At 47.7% G+C, this 21,370-nt stretch overlaps 1 protein-coding gene and 1 long non-coding RNA gene across 2 annotated transcripts in view; one reads left to right on the forward strand and one right to left on the reverse strand.

Moving 5' to 3' along the window:
* LOC138299693 (uncharacterized) overlaps positions 1-21,370 on the reverse strand; it is a 331,880-nt gene that overhangs the window by 155,828 nt on the left and 154,682 nt on the right. The gene's annotated exons all lie outside the window — the stretch shown is intronic.
* The window catches only part of LOC138299692 (myosin-7), a 50,783-nt gene that overhangs the window by 8,078 nt on the left and 21,335 nt on the right, over positions 1-21,370 (forward strand). Inside the window, exons 6-23 of the mRNA XM_069238181.1 lie at positions 31-139; positions 502-594; positions 1,049-1,112; positions 1,759-1,857; positions 2,065-2,168; positions 7,782-7,920; positions 9,394-9,512; positions 9,665-9,814; positions 12,123-12,293; positions 13,109-13,418; positions 15,580-15,650; positions 15,977-16,064; positions 16,576-16,693; positions 18,410-18,533; positions 18,681-18,817; positions 18,946-19,201; positions 19,960-20,202; positions 20,542-20,718. Coding sequence (XP_069094282.1) covers positions 31-139; positions 502-594; positions 1,049-1,112; positions 1,759-1,857; positions 2,065-2,168; positions 7,782-7,920; positions 9,394-9,512; positions 9,665-9,814; positions 12,123-12,293; positions 13,109-13,418; positions 15,580-15,650; positions 15,977-16,064; positions 16,576-16,693; positions 18,410-18,533; positions 18,681-18,817; positions 18,946-19,201; positions 19,960-20,202; positions 20,542-20,718 — 2,572 coding nt within the window. The remainder of the gene's footprint in view (positions 1-30; positions 140-501; positions 595-1,048; positions 1,113-1,758; positions 1,858-2,064; positions 2,169-7,781; positions 7,921-9,393; positions 9,513-9,664; positions 9,815-12,122; positions 12,294-13,108; positions 13,419-15,579; positions 15,651-15,976; positions 16,065-16,575; positions 16,694-18,409; positions 18,534-18,680; positions 18,818-18,945; positions 19,202-19,959; positions 20,203-20,541; positions 20,719-21,370) is intronic.

Here is a 21,370-nt window from a genome sequence, read left to right on the forward strand (position 1 = left end):
GACTCACCTGTTCCACTTCCTCCCTCGCAGTGGAGAATCCGGTGCTGGGAAGACTGTGAACACAAAGAGGGTCATTCAGTACTTTGCTGTGATTGCAGCGATTGGCGACCGTAAGAAGGGAACCAGCAGCACTGGCAAGGTTTGTGCATCTACGAGGCCTCTGAGGCACCTCTTCATGTAACCCTATCCATCTCTCCATACAACTCATTCTCTCACCAATCAAACGCGCTTTACAGTTCCTCGTCGGTTCATCTCTCCATCCACCTTATTCTCTCACCACCCAAACCCCTTTCCAGCATGTCATTTTCTCATCCAGTTGCCTTTCCCATCTAACCATCTCACCGCCTAACCTTTTTTCACCTAACCCATGGTCAATCTCACCTCTTTAGAGCCCATCCCACCTAACTCACAGCCACCTGTCTCCAGACCTAACCTCTCCTCCCTAACCCGCTCACCCTAACCCTCGTGATTTATAAACTGAAGTCGCTCATTCCTGTTCAGGGTACCTTGGAAGATCAAGTCATCCAAGCTAACCCTGCGTTAGAAGCCTTCGGGAACGCCAAAACCCTCCGAAATGACAACTCGTCTCGATTTGTGAGTATCTCCTGATCCTGTGCACCCTATGAATGAGATTGTCGCTGTTGCACTGAGTGGAAGGGGAGAAAGGGTATGTGTGTGTAGGAGAACGGAGGGTTATTGGTCTGAAACTGACAGGTAACAGTTTGTTGTATTAAAACTTATTGAAATTATATTGAAAACCCAAATTCCATTTTATTTGCTTTCTCTCACTTTACTTCTTTTTCTCTCCATCTTTCCCCCAACTCCCTCTTTTCCTACCCTCTGCCACCTTATCCCTTGCTCCCCGAACCGTTCCCCATGTTTGCTTGTTTTTATGTCCCTCCTCTCTATCCTTGTTTACAACTTTTTCGTCCATCTCTTTCTCCCTTGATGCTCCACCACCACTTCTTGTTGCCTCTCCACCTCCCTTTTCTCACTTTCTGTACCACTCTGTGTTACTTGTCTCTCATCCAACTATTTCCACATTCAGGGCAAGTTCATCCGCATCCATTTTGGAGCCTCTGGAAAGTTGGCGTCTGCAGACATCGAGACCTGTGAGTTATAGAGGGTGAAGGGGGTGACCACAGAGGGAGTTAAGCATGGTTCTCGGTCACGTCCTATATGGAGAGACTGAAAAACTGTCACTAGGCACACACACTTTCACTCACTCACCCGTTCTCTCTCTCGCTCTTTCACACACACACTCAGACACACACTTTTACGAAGCTAACAGAACATGGTGATGATTTTTAATGCAGAAGGTAGTCGAACGCCCCTTGTAATGGACCTAAAACTTCACAGCAGTCAGAGCAGACTGGACATTGACCAGTAATTAAGTGACAGGAAGATGTCTAACCGCCATTTTTGTGAAGACTAGAGAGGAAGCGGTCTTCCACCTGATGCAAGCTAAAGTAAGAGGCGCAGGGTGTGGCCTAGACAGGAAGTGATCACACATCTGTAGTAGTAGGACAAATAATGCTTGGCTGCCATGTTAGGTAGAGCACAGATGCAATGATTTCCAGCGGCTGTCAGAGACGGATATGATACAGCAAAGAGTGGAGGTCATCAAACACCTTTTCAAAGGCCCAGGGATACATTGAGCAGCTGCTCTAGTGAAAAAGTTGTCTCGTGCTCTCCTTACTTCTACAGCCTTGTCTCTTCTGTGGAGCGACGCTACTTATTGCTCTTCTTTCTTCTCAGATCTCCTAGAGAAGTCTCGCTGCATTTTTCAGCTGAAATCCGAACGGAACTACCACATTTTCTACCAGATCCTCTCAAATAAGAAGCCTGAGCTGCTGGGTAACAAAATGTTTTGATATTACCTCTTTTTGATATCTAAGTGTTTACCAGAAGTTATCACTTTCCCCTCAAACAGACTCCTTGATGGGATTACTCTCGCTTATAATAGGTCCCAAAAGTGCAGTTCTCTCTGTTGTATTACATAGGAATGATGTCTACACTACTATGTGGCCTCCTCCTTTGCTAACATCTCTTCTCTTCCTTCAGACATAATGCTCGTCACCAATAACCCCTACGACTACGCCTACATCTCGCAGGGTGAAACAACAGTGGCTTCTATCGACGACGCGGAGGAGCTGCTGGCCACCGATGTGAGTGTCTTCTCTGTCATGGGGATGGGAGAAGTGCTGAGAAGAGAGCGAAGGGGAAGTCCAGAGAGGAGAGAGCCTCTGAGGGTTCAGATGACCTATGAGAGGGCAGGTTCTGGAGGGAGGTCCTGAGACGAGCCAATGGGAAGTCCGGAGAGGGGAGAGCCTCTGAGGGTAAACAGATGACTTATGAGAGGGCGGCTTCTGAGGAGAGAGCCCAGGGGAAGTCCAGAGAGGCCAAGGGGAACTCCACAGAGGGGAGAGCTTCTGTGAGTTAGCAGATGAACTATGAGTGGGCAAGTTCTTGAGGGAGGTGCCGATAAGAGCCAAGTGGAAGACCAGAGAGGGGAGAGCCTAGGTGACCTAGGAGAGGGTTGCTCCTGGAGGGAGGTGATGTGCCCTGAGGGGAGACCTTAGGCCTGGGAGTGTGGATGTTGTAAAGAAAGGCCAGGCAAGCTCAGGCCCACAGGCAAAAAGCGAAAACTCAAGGGAAGAGGAAAGAATAATTCTTTGGGTGCGGAAGAGACAGGTTTTTGAGGACGAGAAGAACCAGATTCACATGTGAACTGAGACCCAAGCCGTCAGAGGAGCATAGACCCCCATCCTGATTACCATCGACCGCTGGGCCAGAGCAAGGGAGATGCTGTTTTTATTAAAGAGAGAAATTGACATGTATAAGGGAAGGGAGCCAGAGGAAAAACTGTCAGCATAACAGAAGTTGTAGGAAAGGCCCGGGGTGGACCTGACCCTATGTAAGGGTAAAACAGGAATTAAGGGGAAGAGAGACAACACCCGGAGGATACCAGTGTTCTGAAGGGGAGAAGCCCTTGGTGGATGAAACACCAAGTCCAGGGCTCCAGGTCACACAAGAGCACCACGTGTTAGCATCACACTAGAGGAAACCGCAGGCAGGCAGAATGCGCTCTCAAGGGCAGTAAACGGACCCACAGCCAACAGTAAACAAGCTGCCCAATGGTTTCTTTATGTTAATTACAAACTTAAATTACATCAGTCAAACAACTTACAAAGGTAATTTTTTTAAGAAACACGCCCGCACAAGGTAAAGATTTAGAAGCATTATTCAACTAAGAAATACACTTCAAAGCACTTATTTTTTACAAACAAAATAGCTGTCCAGTGCAACTATTTATGTATATTGATGTATGGTTAACCAATAGCATGCTGCATCCTCAAACTTGTAGACTCGCTTGTAACATTGTTAGAAGGAGGTAAACTGGCAGCGTATAGAGTGCCTCTAGCTACTGGAGGTGTCACAGTTACTTGCCCCCCCCCTGACAGCTGTGCTCTGAGTCATACAGGCTACTGCACATGTCGGGGTATCAGATATGGGCAGATACGGACAGCTGGGTTCTGTGCCCTTTCTATCGCAGCGGAGTGTGCCAGGCGGCCTCTGAGTTGTTTTGGGGTCTGAGTACACAGTCTATGTCAGGAATGCGGCCCTGGCTGCATGTGTTCAGGGCAGGCGACGAGCTTCCGGAATTCACGTTCTGCTACCATTGTTGGGACACCGTGTCTCTCTGCCTGCGGGGTTCGCAACTGTGTGCTAAACACTGGCTCTGGAGGCGCGACTTGCGGGTCCGCTACAAGATCACACATTGGAACGGGGACTTGGGGCACCCACACGTGGCTGGGGTGAAGCATGCAACTGCTCTTGGCTCCGAGTTCTTAGCACGAGAGGCGTTCGTTTTGCTAAGCGTTTTCTGATCACTAATTATAAGTAGTTATTAACAATTCCTGGGCAGGTAAATCCATTGTCCAGTTTTGGATACAATCTCACCCACTGTATGTCCATCCTGTTTGGGCGAGCGCCTCTGGCTAAATGTGCTTTCTGCGGCCAGGTTTTAAGATTATAAAGTGACGTTCGTGTCGCATAGCTCTGAAGAGGTCTCTTGGGTAGTCTGCCAAAATCTACCTTCTCTTCCTGTGGCGTTTATAAGAGTCCAGTGGGCTCTGGCAGTGTGTGTGCGCTGGTACTGGTGAAGGGATGCTGCAGGTCAGACTGGGGCGCATTGGTCGAGCATCTTTGTGTGTGTGTCTGTCTGTCTGAAAATTGGTGGACTGGCAGAGCTGTGGTTCCTACTCTTGGAAAGGCAGCTTTGCTTTGGGTCAGATTGAGGTACCTTGGCAGAACAGCATTTGTGTACTCTGGGACCCAGGAGTCTGAGTGCTGTAGAACGACACCAGGGGGCGCTGGCCGAGCTGTGAGCGCGCATGACCTTGTCCAGGAGAACAAGAGGTATGAGGTGGTACAGGGCAGCTCTGGTGTGCATTGGCAGAGCTGTACGCGTGTGTCTCTCTGTACTGGAAGAGCAGAGGTACTGGGTACTAGAGGAGCTGTACGCGGGTGTCTCTCTGTACTGGAAGAGCAGAGGTACTGGGTGCTACAGGACGGCACAGCGGTGAACTGGCAGAGCTGTGTGTGTGTGTATATGTACTGGGAGAGCAGGGGTGCTACAGGACGGCACGGAGGTGCATTGGTAGAGCTGTGTGTGTGTGTCTATGTACTGGAAGAGCAGAGGTACTGGGTGCTACAGGACGGCACAGCGGTGAACTGGCAGAGCTGTATGTGTGTGTATATGTACTGGGAGAGCAGGGGTGCTACAGGACGGCACGGAGGTGCACTGGCAGAGCTGTGTGTGTGTGTCTATGTACTGGAAGAGCAGGGGCGCTACAGGACGGCACGGAGGTGCACTGGCAGAGCTGTATGTGTGCGTCTATGTACTGGGAGAGCAGGGGCGCTACAGGACGGCACGGAGGTGCACTGGCAGAGCTGTATGTGTGCGTCTATGTACTGGGAGAGCAGGGGCGCTACAGGACAGCACGGAGGTGCACTGGCAGAGCTGTATGCGTGTGTGTCCTTGTACATGGAGAGCAGGGGTGCTACAGGACAGCACGGAGGTGCATTGGCAGAGCTGTGTGTGTGCGTCTATGTACTGGGAGAGCAGGGGCGCTACAGGACGGCATGGAGGTGCACTGGTAGAGCTGTGTGTGTGCGTCTATGTACTGGGAGAGCAGGGGCGCTACAGGACGGCACGGAGGTGCATTGGCAGAGCTGTGTGTGTGCGTCTATATACTGGGAGAGCAGGGGCGCTACAGGACGGCACGGAGGTGCACTGGTAGAGCATTATGTGTGTGTCTATGTACTGGGAGAGCAGGGGCGCTACAGAACAGCACGGAGGTGCACTGGCAGAGCTGTATGTGTGTGTCTATGTACTGGGAGAGCAGGGGTGCTACAGGACAGCACGGAGGTGCACTGGCAGAGCTGTGTGTGTCTATGTACTGGGAGAGCAAGGGTACTATAGGACAGCACGGAGGTGCACTGGCAGAGCTGTATGCGTGTGTGTCCTTGTACATGGAGAGCAGGGGTGCTACAGGACGGCACAGAGGTGCACTGGCAGAGCTGTGTGTGTGTGTGTGTCTATGTACTAGGAGAGCAGGGGCGCTACAGGACAGCACGGAGGTGCACTGGCAGAGCTGTGTGTGTGTGTGTCTATGTACTAGGAGAGCAGGGGCGCTACAGGACAGCACGGAGGTGCACTGGCAGAGCTGTGTGTGTGTGTGTCTATGTACTGGGAGAGCAGGGGCGCTACAGGACAGCACGGAGGTGCACTGGCAGAGCTGTGTGTGTGTGTGTCTATGTACTAGGAGAGCAGGGGCGCTACAGGACAGCACGGAGGTGCACTGGCAGAGCTGTGTGTGTCTATGTACTGGGAGAGCAGGGGTGCTACAGGAAAGCACGGAGGTGCACTGGCAGAGCTGTGTGTGTCCTTGTAGTGGGAGAGCAGGGGTGGTGCTGTTCTGGCAGGGGCTGCACTGGCAGTCAGGTGTCAGCATCCTAGTTCCGGAAGGACAGGGTGTTGCAGGTCACTGGGATGTTTATTCTAGTAGAGCTGGGCAAACCAGAAAATGAACAGGGAGGCTGAGCTGGAGCCCAAACAAGGTGGTAGCTTGGCAATAAGAGCCATAGCACGAGCCGAGCAATGAGGTAGGCCGAATGCACATCATGCATCTCAGGACATGTAAAAATATGCTAAAGAATTTTCAAAATTCAAAAGATGTGTTTCTTTAGCACTTCTGTGCCTTAGATTGCATTGACTGGTATGTGAATGGTATCATAACTATTTTATCTACAAGTGCTTCACTACTTAAATATCGAGGAAAACACAATTTGAAAAGAAAAAACAAACAATATATATGTATATATAAATATATATATATATTAGTTACAAAAATATACAATATAACTTAAAGTACAGCAACATTTGAAAGTCTTTGTTTATGAAATACTATTTTAAATCTCAATATATTATCTTCCTTCTACACATATACCCTCTCTATGTACATGTGTATCTATATATTTACTACTTTATTCCTACTGTAGAAGGAAAAAGAAGGAAAAATAAAGTATTTGACTCTTTCCAATGCACTACTCTATTCCTCACTCTATACCGCTCTCAATATGTCCTCTGCCTCCACTCTCTGCCTCACCCGGAATCTCATTCTACTACTATGATCCCCAAAATAACCCTTTCTAGACTTTTCCCTCCTCGGATCACCCCAAATCTCATTTTATTACTATGAGCTCCCAAACAAACCTTTCTAAATTCTTCCCTCATGTATCCCTCCTTTGACTCATCCCAAACCTCACTTTACTACTATGATCTCCCTAATGCACTTCTAGAGACTCTTCCCTCCTCCATCTCTCCTTTACTCATCCCAAACCTCGTCTTACTACTATGATGCCCCAATTAAACGTTTCTAGACTCTTCCCTCTGTTATCCCTCCATTATCCTATTCAATCCAACTAACACACACTACTCATATTAACTCATATTTCCTTATATTAATCCAACACTAATCCTTTTTTGGGTGCTGGAGTAGCGTGCTACTCGCCAAAAAAGGCTTCAACTCCTCGTCAGGGGTCATAAGAGCTATATCAATACAATTTCAATTACATTTATTAGAAATTATGATTTTTAAACATGAGCTTAAAACATTTATGCTGCTTGTCCCCCACCATCACGACCATGTCATTAGTGAAGCAGGAAGCAAGTCAGTAATCATGCACAGCCTACTTGTGCCTCAGATTGTCACTATAGATGGAACAACGTTAAACCTATACAAGAGAGTTACAGCGCACACCCTGAACTGATGTGTTTAAAGGTACGCTCAAATGTGTTGACACAAAGAGGCATAGTGAAAAAAAAGGGTAATTGCCTAGAATCACACCATTTGTTCAAGTAGGGAAGCTGGGATTGATCTCAGGTTTCATGTTGTACAGTTCAGGCACTAGACTGGAATCTCTTCTCTCTCCTGAATTATATCAAAGGTTAATGTTTTATCTTTAATTCACTGAGGAGCCACAGACTGCCACATAGAACCCCCACTTGCAGGCTTTTTCCGTCACCCTCAGATGGGCTGACTTGACGCGGCAGAGCGCTGTGTAAGTGCTTCGAACAAAATCATTTACCATCCCTCTCTCAGCACTTTCACAGCACTCTGCAGGGCTTCACTGTCAGCCCATCTGCAGTTCCCCAATGTTGGGGTGACTGGGGAGTCTCCGCAGGTCCCACAGCTGTCCTCTTTCTCGCGCAGAGCGCCTTTGACGTCCTGGGCTTCACGCAGGACGAGAAGAATTCCATGTACAAGCTGACGGGCGCCATCATGCACTTCGGGAACATGAAGTTCAAGCAGAAGCAGCGCGAGGAGCAGGCCGAGCCCGACGGTACCGAAGGTAGGTGTGCAAACACATGCACTCTTTATGGTGGGGGGGGGGGGGGGGGGGGGTAGTGCCGGCCTTGTGTGTGGGGGGAGGGAGGCGGGGAGGACGTCCGAATTAAAGAGGCAGCCCTGGAGTGTTAACTGACAGGCCCTTGCACCCTCTGATCCCAGGGTGGCATGGCCTGGTCTGTCAGTGCTCTAGCCCTGTCTCCAGGCTATGGACCTGGCCCTGCCAGTGAGTCTACAGGTCACCGGGCCTGGCAAGGACAGTGCCCAGCACAGGCCCCTGATGCACTGAGAGCACGTTAAGGGTGGGAAGAAAGGCGCAGGGCATGCAGCTTTGCTCCATTTCACTCCAGGGTTTCTGAAAAATCAAATGCCAATAGCAGCAAACTGACAGCTTTGAGGGCTAGTGGCCACAGACACACACAAGCACGTGCACATTATACATTTAATAACCCCCCTACTTTGGTTCAACGACCATCGATGTGAGGGGTGGGGAATAAACTGTGGTGAACCTACATAATGGGATATATATAGGCCTGGGCGGAGTTTGCGGAGTTCCGCTACGCAGATCTCGTGAAGTGACCAAAAAACTCTGCTGCGCTATGCGGAGTTCCGCAAGCAGTGGAGTGCGTTAGGTTGTGCTGTTCACACTGATTTTTAGGGCTGGTGTTTGTCCTGCACTGAAAAATCAGCGTGAACAGCACCAAGTGCAGCACAAGAGCGTGCTGCTTCTTTTCTGCCACTTGAGAAGATTTTCTACTCGAGCAGCTGTTTCCTCAACGAAAATGGAAAGTTTCTCAATGTGAGCAGTAGCGACCATCCGCGATCGACCGCGTTGAGAAATCTTGCTGGGAACTGGTCTCCAGTAAGATTTTCCTCAATGCGCTCACCAACTTAATGTTGGTGAGCGCAAATGAGGGGAAAAAACGATGCTGACTTTTTCAGAACTCTGAGCTGTAAGCAGAGGGCCGAGCGGAAAAAACTCTGCAAACTACGCGAGTGGAGTTCACCGCCACACACCTAGATATATATTTATATAGCGTGAGTGATAATTGCCATATCCTTTGCTAGCTTTCAGACTACGTTTAATAGGGATGTATACACACTTTAAGTGATACCGATTTATGTTGTGTAATATATAGATGGAGTGATACACTGTACTGTGTCCATCCTTAGTGTGATAATATAATATATGCAGTGTGTGATAATCAATACATCTGTGAGATAATACTCTGCATGCGTGGTCCTTGGTACACTGTGATACGACACCACCTGTGCAATGATATAATCATTGTGTGTCCTAGTGTATACTGGTAGATAGCGTCATCCTGCATGTGACATAGATACACTGGAAGTGGAAAATACATAGCGTTTGATCATATGTGACATGGTATGGGGCCAGGAGAATGGCATTTGTTTTGCTTGGTTCCCTGCAGAGTCAAAGCTTGCAGCTAACATGTCATTCCTTCTCATGCTGCAGAGGCTGATAAGTCGGCCTACCTGATGGGCCTGAACTCGGCTGACCTGCTGAAGGGTCTCTGCCACCCCCGGGTGAAAGTGGGCAACGAGTACGTGACCAAGGGACAGAATGTCCAACAGGTGAGATTCGGATGCCACCAGGCGCGCATCTCACAACCAGCCAGCCTTCGCAGTAACCGTGCGCCACAGTCTCCACTGTGGTCCACACTGGCAGTCACAGTACCCTCAGTTCCTCAGTGTTCGCGCTCTCACTGAACGTCTGTGTTTTCCAGGTTTGCTACTCCACTGGTGCCCTGGCCAAGTCAGTGTACGAGAAGATGTTCCTGTGGATGGTAGTGCGCATCAATTCCACGCTGGAGACCAAGCAGCCCCGGCAGTACTTCATTGGTGTGCTGGACATCGCCGGCTTTGAGATCTTCGATGTAAGTCATGTCCTTGCCACATACTCATTCTGTGGCCCGCAGTCGCCACAAGCGTTTGTGGCATCAGAGCCAACAAGCTGTCAGTACAAGGCTTCACACGTAATACAAAGGCAACTTGTCAAGGGCTCCAGGGAGAATGTAGGGTGTAGCGCACCAAAGATGGTGAAATAAAGCAATTATGTTAGGGGTGATACATATTACAGTCCGCACTTCTTTAGACAAAGGCAGACCATTCAATAAGGTCAAATGTAGGAAGTCAACATCATTTTCTGTAAAGCGATCGGTGGGGTTTGAGAGCTGGTAGGTAGATAGAGATCAGATTCTAGTGAGAGGTCTCTGGACGGAAGGCTTCCTGGGAGATCTAGCGAGCTTCCATCTGTGCTTCAGTAGCCTCTTGACGCTCGTTCTTTGGGGTACATAGAGGGAGGTGATAGAAACTGAACCAGGCTGATCTTGGTCTGGCTGGATTAACCAGTCGATGCAGAGGTTGGGGTGAAGTTGTAGTGGCTTCCTTCCTCCCTCAGCTTGTAGCCTCGGGGGAGGGCATCTTAGCTATTGCAGGAATATCAAGGCTCCGGCAACAAAGAGTGCAGGAGGACAGAGAATATCTCGAAAAGTGATGTCATCACCGAGCCCCACATTACACAAGCTAACCGAAGGGCACATTGTAGCAGGGCGACCATGACCAGAGCCGCGCTACAGTTTCAAGCTATCTACAAGAGATTCATACACTGTGCAAAAAAAAAATAGATAAATAATTTTCTTGTCGGAGGCATTCCTGAAAATCCAGCAAGCTTTCGGCCCTCCTGGGGCAGTGTTGGACAACAGCAATCTAGGGTATAGGGGAAAGGGGCGGCGCGGGTCAGCAGCAGCCATTACCAGTTTGTGGGTGCAGTTCACACTTCATCTGCATCCAGGGCTCGGCACCAGCTCTGAACACAGAAAGACATGACGGATACCCAGAGGCCAGAACTTCTCTTCGGCGAATAGTCAACACCACAGAGGTGGTGACACACGTTCACCCACTCACCAACTATGGCAGCTGTACAGGTCTGCACTGTACTTCTTGCGAAGAAGTAGGCGTGGTCCACAGGGATCCATGCGAGGCTGCAGAATGCAGGGGGTTGGGTATCCCAACTGCCCTGCGGTTGCACGTTCTTCTGGCTCTTTTTATAGAGTTTTATTAGCCCTAATCACATTGAGTGAAAGAAATGTGTATCAACCATAGAAATCGGATGGGTCGACATGACATTGTTCAGTTGTATCCTCTTCCTGTCTAGCAGAACTGAACAGCGTCCTAGAGATGCACCAGAGACCCCAGCAAGGGCAGAGGAGCTTTGGCTATGAGGAGATGGAGGCATTGCTTGTGCTGTAGGGAGTGTAGGACGTAGTTGCAAAATCCCTGGATGTGCGGGGGTTGAAGGGAGTGTTTCTAGAGACATCAGCTGTGAGGGAGTAATCGGGAGTGGTTTTAGGAGCACTGGCCATAAAGTGGCGGTAGGGATTGCTTGTGCTGTAGGGAGTGCAGGGAGTGGTTAGAGAGCACTGGCTGTGAAGGAGCTGTAGGAGTTGCTTGTGCTGCAGGGAGTGGTTTGAGAGCACTGGCTGTGAAAGAGCTGTAGGAATTGCTAGCGCTGCAGGGAGTTTAGGGAGTGGTTGTATAATTACTGATTGTGAGGGAGCTGTAGGGAGTGGCTATAGGGCACTGGCTCTGCAGGAGCTGTAGAAATTGCTTTTACTGCAGGGAGTGCAGGGAGTGGTTGTATAATTACTGATTGTGAGGGAGCTGTAGGGAGTGGTTATAGGGCACTGGCTCTGCAGGAGCTGTAGAAATTGCTCGCGCTGCAGGGAGTAGTTAGAGAGCGCTGGCTCTGCAGGAGCTGTAGGAATTGCTCGCGCTGCAGGGAGTAGTTAGAGAGCACTGGCTCTGCAGGAGCTGTAGGAATTGCTTGCACTGCAGGAAGTGTAGGGAGTGGTTGTAGAATTACTATTCTAATTGTGAGGGAGCTGTAGGGAGTGGTTATAGAGCACTGGCTGTAAGAGAGAGCTGTGGGAAGTGGTTGCAGAAGCAGCGGCTGTGGGGGAACTCTAGGGAAAGATATAAGCTTTGTTTGCGAGCTGTAGATTGTGATGTAAAAGCACCAGCTATGAGCGTTAGGAAATTAAGTAAGAGTGATATAAGAGCACTGTTTATGGCTGGTGAGGTTAGGATCGCAATGTGGAAGCCATTACCCGTTTTCAGATTGACCACATACGGGCACATGTTCACCACTCCATGCATGACCACCTCTCTTTTGCCCCCAAACAGTACAACAGCTTCGAGCAGCTCTGTATAAACTTCACCAACGAGAAGCTTCAGCAGTTCTTCAACCATCACATGTTCGTGCTGGAGCAGGAGGAGTACAAGAAGGAAGGCATTGAGTGGGAATTCATCGACTTCGGCATGGACCTGCAGGCCTGCATCGACCTCATCGAGAAGGTGGGCTGTGGGGACCGTTGAGCGACTCGTGGGCTGTCGGAGTGAAGGGGCTGATTGGGGATTGGAGGTTGTCAGTGGAATGAGGAAGCTACTTAGGAATGATGGGCTTGATCGCAAACGTGAATGAGCCTCATCAAGAAGATGAGCAATGAGGGCCATTAAGGGACTTGTTTCCTATTCCTGGGTGGGGTATTGAAGGGGCTCTTATGAGAATAGAAGTTGTCAGGGAAATGTTGGACTGCACTGCGAGCCTGCATCAACTACTATTGCAATTTGGGCAGGGGAGGACCAGCAAGAGAATCAAGGGCTTCCAGGGGAATGGGGGGAACCATGGATGAATGGTGGGCTGCACTAAACAACTGTATCAGCATTATTGAGGATTGTGCGGGGGTTCCATTTCACCAGTACATTAAAGTCGTCATTGAGGTCGATGGGGCGAGGGGATCAGATGCATAAAATGGCTGTTAAAGGAGTGAGGGTGAGGGTCCATTAAAGGCTTCCAAAGATCTCATCAAGATGTGGGGGAGGAAGAATGGATCCTTCATTTGGGATGTGGAGTTCTCCATTAAATTTCTGCATTTACTTCACAGTGGAAGGTGAATTGTGCGGGGTGATTCTGGTAAAAAGGGGCTTCATTGAGGAATGGAATCCATTTCAGGAACACAGGAACTGTTATAGGAGTGAAGGATTGGCCAAACAACCTCACAGGCCTGAGGGGCTCCTCTTAGCCGCTCCACTCACCTCATTTCCAAGTTAGCCCTGCAGGTTTTTACCCAGAACTTTGTGCTCATTTGCTGACTTTACTTTTCTTACAGCCAATGGGCATTATGTCTATCCTGGAGGAGGAGTGCATGTTCCCAAAGGCCTCTGACTTGACGTTCAAGGCCAAGCTCTACGACAACCATCTTGGCAAGTCTGCCAACTTCCAGAAGCCACGCAACATTAAGGGCAAGCCAGAGGCGCACTTCGCCCTTATGCACTATGCAGGAACAGTAGACTACAACATCGTTGGCTGGCTGCAGAAGAACAAGGACCCCCTGAACGAAACTGTAGTGGGGCTTTACCAAAAGTCTTCCCTCAAGCTCCTCGCAATCTTGTTTGCAAACTATGCCAGTGCCGACTCAGGTAACCACAGTAGCAGTTACAGTCTGTTTTTATGGTGTTGCCTACCAGAAAACTCTTAGCAGTCTGTAGGCGACAGTCTGCTGTGTACCATACCAACAAATTACAGTGGGTGAAGAGCCAGTCCATTCCTTACTATTGGCTGGCTTTATTATCACTCTCATTTGCTTGCTTCTGATTTGATGGCTTGCCTTTCTCTTCTTGTATTTGTCCCTCCCATGGAGCATAGTCTGTTTACCATCCTTTTCATTGAATGTCTCACATTCTTCCATTACTTACATTTAGATAGCTACTGTTTTCTTTATCTCTAAGCACTCCACAAGAGTGCATGTATTTTCTAGCTCTCTCCCTTGTGCATCCTGCCTCTCCCCCAAAACATCTGCACTCAAAGCATGGTACTTATTGCTCCCTCAACTCCTGCCTCCACGTAAAGCTCCTGTATAGCTTTCCTCACTACGTCCCTGGCTTTTCTTTATAATCATTTTTGTTCCTCCCACCAGGCCCAGCCGCAAGTACCTCCTTCTTTCCCCTTACCTTTGCCCACTCCCTACTTTTTCCTCACCTCCCTGAAGCCTCCACCCATTGCTCTCCACCACCCCTGGTCCTGTTAATATACATTTTTTGTAATTCTTATGATGGGTGTTCAGCTGCCATTTGCTGCTGGGCTGCTGTGCCGTACGAAAAGCGCTAGCCAAGTCAAGCATAATTTTTTTATTTATTTACGGAGCCAAGTGGCACCAGCCGTCTTAAATTGTCAAATTTAAAACATAGTGCCTGCAGAATTTCACATGTCTGCACATGCATGGTGATGTATGCACGCATCCACGAACTGACACGCTGTTAGCAGCCTCATTTGTTTTGTTTCTTCTTTTGGACGATGCTGCACTGAATTAGGAAAAGAAGAGCCCACGAACTCACAAGCTGCTGCAGTGACGTTTCTTTTTCTTTTAGACGATGCTGTACTGCACTAGCAAACAGCATTGGCAAAGCCAATAGTTCGAAAGACAAAACCTATTGACTTTACCAATGCTTTTCCTAACTTTTCTGGTCTCTCATCTACAGTGTATCTTTTCTATTAAAATACTTTGTGTTTAAGCTACTTGTATGTGTGACGACGAGTTGTATGCTAGTCACATGCAACGCGTAAACAACTTTATAAAAAAGATGAGTAAGTAATGAAGCCCGAAAATACACAAACACTGCGGCACCGAAGACCATCTCTGCAGCAAAAATCCAATTCTATATCAGCCTTTCTCCAGCTATAGGAGAGAGGCACCTTAAATATCTGGCAGATCCCCACCTGTGAGATTGCTTGCAAAAGCTTACTGCTGGTTACTTGCTGAGAGGTGGAGGGCAGAGCTGGTAGTTCAGTTACTGCTGGTTACGTCTCATTGGCGAGTTGCCGAAAAAACACACAGCTACGTTGTACTACACGAATGACTGGAACGTCCACCGTATAAAGGAGAGAGAACAAGCAATGGTGTTTCAGATAAACTTACAAGTGATTCTTTGAGGAGTAGGGTGTACCTCACGTTTCCTAGGCTTGACCCTTTGAGTAATAGGACGCTCTTCACATGGTTCCCTAGCCTGACCTGGTTGAGGTGTGGAGTGTACCTCACTTGTGTCCCTGGCCTGTGTCTGTTTCTTTGAGGAGTAGGGTACACCTGACATGTGGCACAGGCCTAGGCCTGATTCTTTGAGGAATAGGATGCTCTTCACATCCTTCCCTAGCCTGGGTCTGATTGAGGTGAGGAGTGTACCTCACATGTGTCCCTGGCCATTGTCTGATTCCTATCGGTGTATTGTACTCCTCACTTTTGAGGTGCAAGATCACTCATGTGTTCTTGTGAACAGATTAAGTGTACTGGGGCCTACGTTTTAGTCTCTTAGAACATAAGAGGTATGTATACTCTTAAACCTGTCAGTGAGTTAAGAGTGGGCAGGCAGGGGTCTGATCCCCTGAGGTGCAAGAGCGCTTCTCTGAGTTGAAAGAGTGCTTCTGTGAGGAATTACTGCGCTTCTCTGAGCTATAGGAGCTTCTCATGTGTTGCAGTTGAGAGATTCTTTTTAGAGTGAGCACAGGAGTAGCTGAGGGTGTGCCTCTGATGTGTTATTGATTTCTTTCTGGCGTTTGCCTGATTTGCCTCCTTTTTAATTCCACTAGAGCAAGTGACCAAAGGCAAAGGTGCCAAGAAGAAGGGCTCCTCGTTCCAGACGGTGTCTGCGCTGCATCGGGTAGGTTGGTGCACAGTGAGGGAAAGATGTCAGAATATCTTTCTTTCAGAAGATAGATCTATCTATCTATCTATCTAGATCTATCTATCTATCTATCTATCTATCTATCTATCTATCTATCTATCTATCTATCTATCTATCTATCTATCTATCCATCCATCCATCCATCCATCCATCCATCCATCCATCCATCCATCTATCTATCTATCTATCTATCTATCTATCTATCTATCTATCTATCTATCTATCTATCTATCTATCTATCTGTCCCTCCCTTTCTGTTTCCTCTTTCCTCTATACCATCTCACTCTCTTTTGTCGCTGCAGGAAAACCTGAACAAGCTGATGACTAACCTGCGCTCCACACACCCCCACTTCGTGCGGTGCATCATTCCGAATGAAACCAAGTCTCCAGGTCAGTCAGTGTTGAAGATGAAAAGACATCAATTCTCCGCTGACAGAGAGGTGCCGCTATCACCCAGCGCCACACTGCACCACCAATGGGGTCCAGCACTGTAAGGACCTCCCGGGCAGAGAGTGAGGCAGGAATATGGCACCGTGCCCATTCACTCAGACATGCTACTCTCTAAACGTGTCCTGGAGGGACCTTCTGTTCCTTGAGTAAGAGGGGCAATTAAGTGTCTGACCTTTAGGTCTTAGGCGTTTCTACAGACACACAGTACCAGTGTAAAGCACATATGCGCACATCCCAGTACACCCCCTTTATCCCAAAGATGTTGTTATTGCTGGGAGCCACCTATGGAGGGACTCACATACAGCACCTATGTTCATTCCGTCTAGATGTCTCCCCTCTCACACATACTACTGTCCAAATGTGTCCCGGCCCGAGGCAGCCTTCGTGTCCTCGCGTGAGCGGACCTTTCACTCCTTTCTTTTTCTTCAGTTTTCATGTCTTTCCCATGCAGGTGTCATGGACAACCGCTTGGTCATGCACCAGCTGCGGTGTAACGGGGTCCTGGAGGGGATCAGGATCTGCCGGAAGGGCTTTCCCAACAGGATCCTCTACGGGGATTTCCGTCAGCGGTGAGCGCTCTTTCATAGCTTCTGATTTGTCTTTGTTGTTTGAGGGGAGAGCTTGTGGCAACCAACCAGGCCTTCCAGCTACGTTCTGCATGATCAAAGGTATGCATCCATTCCTTGGCACTTCGGTTCGTCGTCACATCGATGTGGGTGTGTGACACTGCTGCCCCAGGTTTTAAATACTGGACCAAGGGAAGAGCGATCGCCACAACTACACTTCTTGACTCTACCTTTCATCCCTTCCTTTGAGTGGGGAAAGGGTTGGTCTTAGCCATATTTGTGTGTGACTTGAAGTTTGAGCCATATGGGGAGGGTAGCAGCAGAAAAGAAGGCTGGAGGGAGCTTGAATAGTTAGCATAGCATAGCAAAGACATCTGTTTTTGGTCCAGGGTCACCACAAGGAAGACTTCAACAGGGGTCTTAACACATGTGGCAAAGAAGGAATGTCCTGCTGAGGTGCAGAGGGTGTCATGGTGCCAGATGGTAGTGTGCCTACTTTAATGATTACTAGCTCATCGTCCACTCCCTTGCTTCCCTTCATTACTTGAGGCCATCCTGCCTCGCCAGACACTCATAACACGTGTTTGATAAATATATAAGGACCCTTGCCCCTTCACTCCTGTATGTACAACTCATTCTGGTACAACCCAGATCTTTGGTTTACCTGGAATAATCAGGAGTGTGGGAAGGTATGTAATGAATAGAAGCGAGGGAAGAGGACCCAGAGTAATGCAGTTACCGTTGAGTAATTAGGGCATTACCCCTTGTCAAATGGGATGGGTCTATAAGCTGCCTGAGTGGTCCCTGATTGCTAGCCTCGCCCCCCTTGATTTACAATCAGCCGAGGCTACAACGACAGCCACACAGATCTTGTTTGGGAACAGAACCAGCAACATCAAATTGTTAGGCCTCCTTAGAAGAGGATGGGTGGGCAAGTGGGAGGCATATAGGTTGACAGCTAGGAACCCGAATTCCCTTGGACTTAGCTAATCTATGCCATGGAATAAAAGATCCTCAGTGGCATGTAAGCACAGTGATACCAGATACTATGGAAACTAACTTCTTCTAAGAGATTCCTTGACTACCATCCTTTCCATGGGCTGCAAGTGCTGGGCTGTTGTGCTCAGCTCTCCTCCATCTCCTGAGTGTCTGCATGTCTCTTCTGTGTCCCTGCAGCATTTGCATACATGTTTTTCACTTATCTGACATCTCCTCTCAGTGTTTCATTGTGCATTTTTGCTCTGAAAATTCATCATAGGTCTTGTACATTCCTTTCTAAAGTCCTCTTTGTATATATGCATGTCATCTCCTTGAATCGCCCCTTTGTATAGAAAGTATGCATGTCTTGAAAACGCCTTCCCAAAAGTATTTGTATTTATAGGCTGGATATCCCTGAAAATCTTCTCTGCAATAGTATATGCATGTTTCCTTCTCTTTGTTTATGATTATATGAGTGCATTGACAGGATTGTTCTTGCAGTGTTTGTAAATGTGTTTGCGCTTAGTTATCTGTATGTCAGTAAAAATCAAGAGTTGAGAGTCAGCATCCAGGTTTGGGGGTAGAGGGTGAGGAACAGACTGTAAGGGTCAGACATCTACCAGCCTATAAGGAGAGAGAATACTATAATGCAGCTTGGCCACAATTTGATTTCCTTTGTCTTTATTATAGGTGAAGAGTTTATTGACAGGTGATTGATCCAGGTTCTTCCTTTTCTTCCAGATACCGAATCCTGAACCCAGCTGCCATTCCCGAAGGTCAGTTTATTGACAGCCGGAAAGGGGCAGAAAAGCTCCTGGGGTCCCTTGATATTGACAACAGCCAGTACAAGTTTGGGCACACTAAGGTAAGATGTTTTACTGCACCTTAGGTTTACCCTATTTCTTGAACAGCATGAGATGGTAGACACTGTGGTGCTGTCCATTGTATCCTGAGCATTCCACTATTCCATGTAAACCTTGCAGCAGCTCCTGATGTTCTTCTTCCCCCACAGGTCTTTTTCAAGGCTGGTCTCTTGGGTCAGCTGGAGGAGATGAGAGATGAACGTCTGTCTCGCATCATCACCCGAATCCAGGCACAGTCCCGCGGAGTGCTCTCCAGAATGGAGTTCAAGAAGATTGTGGAGCGCAGGTACCATGCCATTTTTAATGTCTCTTGTATTACATAGTCCATTCTTCTTGTCCTTGCTGGGAATTCTTCATGTTTTTCTGTTTCTTCTTCTTCCTCACTCTCCTTCTTATGCCCCTCTACTGCCTCAGAGATGCCCTATTGGTAATCCAGTGGAACATCCGAGCTTTCATGTCAGTGAAGAACTGGCCCTGGATGAAACTCTACTTCAAGATCAAGCCACTGTTGAAGAGTGCTGAGACTGAGAAGGAGATGCAGACCATGAAAGAGGAGTTCCAGAAGCTCAAGGAGGCGCTGGAAAAGTCAGAGACTCGGCGCAAGGAGCTCGAAGAGAAGATGGTGTCCCTTCTTCAGGAGAAGAATGATCTTCAACTACAAGTTCAAGCTGTGAGTCTTTTCTGTATATTTCCTTGGAGGTGAAAGTCAAAGTTATGGTGCGGAGTACAAGAGCAGAGACTACTAGTGACAGACAGGTGAAGGTCCTCACAGATCATAGGGAGGATCAACACCCAAGGCTGGCTAAGTAGCACAGTTTCACGTCTTACAATTAGAGGTATTTTCTTATCTCTAAAACGTCCACAATAGAGCTACATGACTTCCTGCTACCACTTTTCACTCCAGTCTTAGACCTTTATGGGTAGATGTATATTTCTTCCAGTTGCACCTATTCACTTGCCTCACCTCAAGATGCCTCACCTCCAGGTGAGATTTACATGCTTTTACTTGTTCACTTCTCAAGCCTCCAGAGAAAGATCTCATCTTCAAAGCGCATGCTATGAATCATCTGTCATATTGCCAGAGGTAGAGGATTCCTGTCATATTGCCAGAGGTAGAGGACTCCTGTTCTGTCTGAAACCCTAAAGTGACAGTTACAACCTCATCAAAGTGTAGCTTTTCTTTAACTTCTTAACACCTTTACATCATCCAAGTCAATATCTTGACTTATGTGTCAACGGCATTTAAATGCATCAGTTCCAAATCCATGCCAGCATCCGAGCTGATGATGTTCTTCCCAGAGTCTTGAGTGTTACTTCTGTACTTAACATTAGGTCAACTGTTATGGATTTTTCCCATCAAGAACCACCACCCTGTAAACTCCTGAAGTTGTTTGTGGCTACGTAATCACATTCTCTGTCACACTGCAGGAGCAAGACAATCTGGCTGATGCTGAAGAACGATGTGATCAACTCATCAAGAACAAGATCCAGCTGGAGGCCAAGGTAAAGGAGCAGACAGAGCGCCTAGAGGATGAGGAGGAGATGAACGCTGAGCTGACAGCCAAAAAGAGGAAACTTGAGGATGAGTGCTCAGAGCTCAAGAAAGATATTGACGACCTGGAGCTAACCCTGGCCAAGGTGGAGAAGGAGAAACATGCCACAGAGAATAAGGTAAGGCTGTTTCTAGATATACCTTTAACTTCCCTCTTTCTTCCACTGTGGATAAGGTGATGGTTTCTACAGTCTTGTCACTTTTTCCTCCCCTTCTTCTGCCACACATTACGAGTAAGGTGAGGTCATCAATGTTTGTGGGGACTGTGGTTCACTCCTCTCTGTTTTCTTTCTACCTCAGTTCATTTCACTGCTTTTAACATTATCCTCCTCTTTTTCAGACAACAACTTTTTTCATTACCTTTTGAACAAGAGAATCTCCCCAAATGTCCATCAAATTAGTTGATATTGACTGAAATGTTTATTGTGGATCGACTAACCTTATTATTCCACACTCAGGTGAAGAACCTTACAGAGGAGATGGCTGGACTGGACGAGATCATCGCCAGACTTACCAAAGAGAAGAAGGCCCTTCAGGAGGCCCATCAGCAGACCCTGGATGACCTCCAGGCCGAGGAGGACAAGGTCAACATCCTGACCAAAGCCAAAGCAAAGCTGGAGCAGCAAGTGGATGATGTATGTATTGGCCTTGGGAAATATTACTTCTGGATTACTGACAATGGGCTATACCCATAACTGGATAATCACTTGGGAAACGTCTGTGTCTTTCTTATTAGCTGAATGTATCTTTGGGGGGGATCTAGAAGCAGCAACAATGTGAAGTTATGGAACGATTTAAGTTGTTTATATGAGTCTTAAAGTAAGTACCAATGGGTACTATCAGTGAATTGATTTATGATTGGTTCAATAAGGAAGGAACGTTCATTGGTAACTATCTTGGTAAGTGTTGGCCTTGGTGTTTCATAATTCTAATATCGCTGTTAAAGGATCTTTACACATTAAAACTGTATCCCACAGTATTGATTGCTTATTATTGGGATTGTTCAAACATGGATCTTTAAGTCACACTCGAGATGGGACTCTTTCTTAGTTGGAATGGCCGTTGGTGGAAAGGTTCTGTTAAAATAAATTTGGGTATTTGTTGGGTATTTGTTTATTTCCTTGCCATTCAGCCTTTTAAGCATTCTCTTACAAAACATCAAAAGAAACCTAAAACGCCTGGGGCATTCGCACATTTAAAATCTGATATTTGTGTAAGACGAAGTAATAAGGGTAGTGGTGGGGTGGGCCAGGGAAATGGCATAGGCAGTGCATGTTCTTTAGTTGT

The sequence above is a fragment of the Pleurodeles waltl genome, chromosome 6 (assembly GCF_031143425.1).
Source record: "Pleurodeles waltl isolate 20211129_DDA chromosome 6, aPleWal1.hap1.20221129, whole genome shotgun sequence".
Lineage (NCBI taxonomy): Eukaryota > Metazoa > Chordata > Amphibia > Caudata > Salamandridae > Pleurodeles > Pleurodeles waltl.